This window comes from Vicia villosa, linkage group LG1 (genome assembly GCF_029867415.1).
Source record: "Vicia villosa cultivar HV-30 ecotype Madison, WI linkage group LG1, Vvil1.0, whole genome shotgun sequence".
Classification (NCBI taxonomy): domain Eukaryota; kingdom Viridiplantae; phylum Streptophyta; class Magnoliopsida; order Fabales; family Fabaceae; genus Vicia; species Vicia villosa.
This window is the reverse complement of record NC_081180.1, coordinates 5,696,782-5,701,468: the sequence shown is the minus strand read 5'-3', so window position 1 is coordinate 5,701,468 and position 4,687 is coordinate 5,696,782. Positions and strand designations below refer to the sequence as shown.

At 31.6% G+C, this 4,687-nt stretch overlaps 1 protein-coding gene across 1 annotated transcript; it reads right to left on the bottom strand.

The window, feature by feature from the left end:
• Positions 1–2,037: 2,037 nt before the first annotated feature.
• LOC131627243 (temperature-induced lipocalin-1) lies at positions 2,038–3,698 on the bottom strand. The gene is made up of 2 exons (XM_058898087.1): positions 3,223–3,698; positions 2,038–2,428 (listed from the first exon to the last, which is right to left on the bottom strand). The coding sequence occupies exons 1-2, from the start codon at positions 3,592–3,594 to the stop codon at positions 2,246–2,248; spliced, it is 555 nt and encodes a 184-aa protein (XP_058754070.1). The 5' UTR covers positions 3,595–3,698; the 3' UTR covers positions 2,038–2,245.
• Between the last annotated feature and the right edge of the window lie 989 nt (positions 3,699–4,687).

Below are 4,687 nucleotides of genomic sequence, written 5' to 3'. Positions count from 1 at the left end.
TATTTATTTCCAACATAGGTTAAGGCGTACAAATAGCTGGTCAGGATTTCATTTCAAAGGACAACCATTAACATCATCATTTTTAGAATCTAATTTTTTCCATTGTCAACTGATTTTGGTTACTATTGTTTTTCATTCTTCTTTTTTTAGAAGGGTTCCATTTAATTCAACTCTTTATTACATCTAATTGACTAGTAAATTTGTGGCAATTTCTTTTAAAAATAGAAAAGTTAATCCATGTTAGTAATATTTTTTTTTACAAATCATATTATTAGTAGTTAAAATTGCATTGAAAGATCAAAATATATATGATACTTAAAACCAATTTTAATCAAAAAACAATTTTTTTTGGATGGAAAATGACTTAATTCAGAAATTCTTGAATACTTGTTTAACATTAGCAATAATCCAACTAATATTAAATGGAATTACTTTATTATCAATAGAAAAAGAAATTAATAAAATCAATTACAATAATTTAATAAATGATTTTAAATCTAAAAAAAATTGCAAAGTAACATTTTAAATAAAAAATATGCACGGGTCAAAAAATAAGGTGTGCGTGTTCCTCTTGCAAGAGCATGGGGACTCAGAGGCGTTTGTAGTTGTATGGTGGTTAAGGCTTGCCCACGATGGCGGAAAGCCTTGTATGTTGGTGTTTTACGGTGATTTTAAGAGTCCTGCACACGTGAGGTGATAGGCTATTTAAACGACCAATATGCTTGAGTATAAGCTTCTGAGGGGTGTGATCTAATGAATTATGATCTTGTTAAGTGCTATGCTTTGAGGTATAATAATCTTCTCTCATCCTTGCGATGTATTTATAGAGGCTCTTGAGCCTAGAGTTCTCTTTGGGAACGATCACCGCCCACTCAGTCAATGGTAGACCGTTGAATCATTATTTTCAAGGAGGTCGTGTGTTAGTTAATGACAATGACCTCTCTGCCATAAGAACGTCTCTTCTCACGTTTCTCATGCTTGGGCGGTAGGAAGACTTTCGGAAGCGAGACGATACCTCCCCCTTTGAGCAACATCTTATCACCTCTTCTTGGACATTCTATAACCATCGCACTAGGCGAGATGATAAAAAAATTTGTTTCAATAAATATAAAATTCAGAATATTATTATTATTATTATTATTATTATTATTATTATTATTATTATTATTATTATTATTATTTATTATTAATAAGATAAAAAAACAAAACAAGTTTGTCACATTAGCATTTTTAAAAGTATGGGAAATTTTTATTTTGGATTACATAAAAAAACAAATATTTATAACTAAATCATAAAATATAATTCGATCACAAAATCAAAAGATTTTTAAAAATTAATCATATTGATTTAATAAACATATTCGAAACAAAATCAGCCATTTCATTTTTTTTGAAATAAAATAGAATTATATTAAACCAAAAACATTACATCCAAGAGCGATCAAAGGATCGAGATCCAGCCACCAATTCAACATGGAAAATACAAAAGTGTACCTAAGACATCATGAGCCTACTAATATAGGTTCTTAACTTAGCCTTCATCCAAGTTCTATACACAATTATGTTCACTATATTAGTCTGTAACCGTTGGAGAACATGTGAGCCCTGCACAATCAAAGAGAAAATGTTTTATAGTCTCTTTTTCCCTGCAAAAGCAACAGCCCTCTTGATCAATAATACCAAACTTATACAGCTTATCCTTTTGGCAAGCCAACCACAGGAGTGCTCAAGGCTCTTGGTCTTGCCACATTTCCATACCAATAGTATATAATTATTTGATTCATTTAATTAATAAAATTATAATTTATTTTATATTTTACAAATATAATTAATATTTATAACAAACACCCGTGCTAAGCAAGAATCACATGAGAGGATGACATCTCTGGTGTTCTATCAATGTAACATCTGTCTGCCAGTACAAACTATCATCCTTAAACACAACAATATCTCGTGAATAAAGTTGCATGTTTCAAAAGAAAACCATTAATTTAGCCAACAAACTCCAAAGACAAAATGTCAACAATTAAACATAGCTTTAAAGTAACACAAACTGAATTTAATTCCTAAGACAATTTGAGCATCAAACACCAACTTTGCTAAAGTTCACATCTTTAGTCTCTATATATACAGAACAAGCCAATACAAGCCAATACATGATACATATAAATCCAAACCAAAGAGTACTTAAAACCTTTATTCATAACATGAGAGAAACACTTCTGATTACATGATTCTGTTCTGTTTATTTCCCAAAGAGGGATTTGATCCACCAAATTCCTTTGGTGTCTTGAGGACCTTCTTGCTCAGGTGGAGTGTCACTCTGTGGAGTTTTGTGCAGTTTGCTCACATCATACCCTTCTTCCTTGGCTTTCTCAACAAGCTGGTTGTAGATTTCATCATCCAAATGAGGTTGCCTGCATAGTATCTAGGGACCAAAATTATCCAAGTTTTAGTATGGAACAAACAAACTCATTTTCATGATTCTAAACTGCAGTTCTCTATTGTGGTTGCAATTATACTGAGACCCTGATGTAAGGTCACACTGCAACACACATATTTTGGCAAAATATAAGGTTACAATGCAACATGGATGTTGCAGGCTTGCAGCAAAACATGGGCAATGACCACAATTGCATTGGATGCTATGGCAAATCCTTCTTAAATATTAATTCATATTGCATCCGCAATCGTGGTTGCATTATGGAATTTATTTCAACCTAAGCAGCAGCAATACAAATACAATACAATAAACCATCAATTGAATCCCTAAAATTAATCAATTCCGTCCCTAACATACCAAATCCACCGTGTACTAGACAGCACAATTAATGCCAGAACAAAGCTCTACATGGACTGAACCAACCGAAGAATTGTTGTCCCTAACATCTTAAGAGCAGAAATTAAGTTAACAGATATTGTAATTGTTTAGAATACTCGGTGAAGACTTCGGCCCTAAGAGTGTGCTCCTCTTAACTTCTCACAAGTCTTCACCACTAGGCCACACATGCACACATCCCCCAAATTGTTATTCTAAAGCTTACAAAGCAATTGATAAACTAACCTAAATAAACTATCAACACAATCAAAGATTCTGAATTTTGACACATAAATAAAGCGTTTCAAAAATAGTCCTTCCTTCTTCCAATCCCATACGCATAATCAATCACAAAAAAAATATGGAAAATAGAGTAAAATGCAGAAAACTGTAACTTGACTTACCCAAAGATAATTCCTGCTAGGTTGACCAATGAGAGCATACTGATAATCCTGATCAAGGTGCAAAATCCAGTAATCACCAACAACAGGAAAAATGGGCAAGAAAGGAGGAACATAGAACTTGACCTTGAGTTTAGCCTCATCGCTATTAGGATCAGCCTTATAAGCAGTTCCTTCAATGTAGCTTCTTTTTCCACCACTCCAAGTCTCATTCAAAACACCAACAATTCCATCTTCTCTGAGAGCGTATGTTGCTCTCGTGTTCATGCCATCACTTGGCTGAAACCTAGATGGAAAACAAGCTATTTCGTACCAACGACCCATGTAACGCTTCAGATCAACGCCTCTTGCGACGTCCATTTCTTTGTTTGCCATTGTTGTGGTTGATTATTGCAGAGGGAGGGAGACAGAGATGAAAGGGTTTGTTTGTTTTGTGTTTTGTTGAAACAACGTTAGAATGTGTAAAGGGTTTTGATAAGGCTTTGGTTTCGGTTTTGTTTGTGATTTTGTTGAAACAACGTGGGTTTGGAGATTTGACGTGGAGGTTTCTAGACCTTACACGTGTTCAACAGAATCATACTAGGACAATAGGATAACGATGGCTTTTCTAGATTGTTATCGTAACTTAGAGAGGCGGACCCCACAAGCTCGACCGATATAACCACCATTTAACAATTACCGTGTTTTTTTTCTTTAAATCAGATATAATAAAAACTAATTATCAAATTTAGAATTTTTTTGAGTAATCAAATATTAAAGAAAAACACACAAATAACAACGTTACGCTACGGAAGAAATTATGTAAATAATTATGTTTATGAAAAAGTATAAAGGAGACGTCAAATGAGATGACTTCTCCTCTTAAAAGTATAAGGAAAGCGTCAAATGAAATAACTCATTTGTGCATGATTTTTTGAACTAGCCATGTGAGATGGCTCTCCTTTATAATTTTTTCAGAAACATAATTATTTGCATAATTTTTTCCGATAGGTAGTTATTTGTGTACTTTTTTCATATTTAGTTATTAAAAAAAAACAAATCCATAAATTTAAGATAATTATTATAGATGGTAAAATTTTCTGTCTAAAAATTTAACCTTAATATTTATACTAATATTTATAATTGAGTTAGTTGGATTGCATATGAGAAAAAAGATTAGTACCATTTCATTAAAATTCTCTTGAATTATTATAAATAATAATTTATTAAAAGATTAAATATAATACACTAATTGTATAAAATAGATTGTACCATCTTTTATTAGAAAATCTTTCAACTATATCATATTTTTAATTTAAAAAATATCAGTATGATTTAATAAATAAATTTAATTGAAATGCATTGTATAAAAAAATTTTACACGGTCAATTAATCACGACTGTTGATAAATTAAGTAATGTTTGACTTTTATTTTAATTTTTTAAAAATAATATAATTGAATGATTATAATATAGTAATGGTGTACAAT

Excerpts from the sequence above, each read along its gene's own strand:
- LOC131627243 (XM_058898087.1), bottom strand. The coding sequence starts at position 3,594 with ATGGCAAACAAAGAAATGGACGTCGCAAGAGGCGTTGATCTGAAGCGT. Across the intron at positions 2,429-3,222 it reads CTAGCAGGAATTATCTTTGG|ATACTATGCAGGCAACCTCA; the intron begins GTAAGTCAAGTT and ends TTTGGTCCCTAG.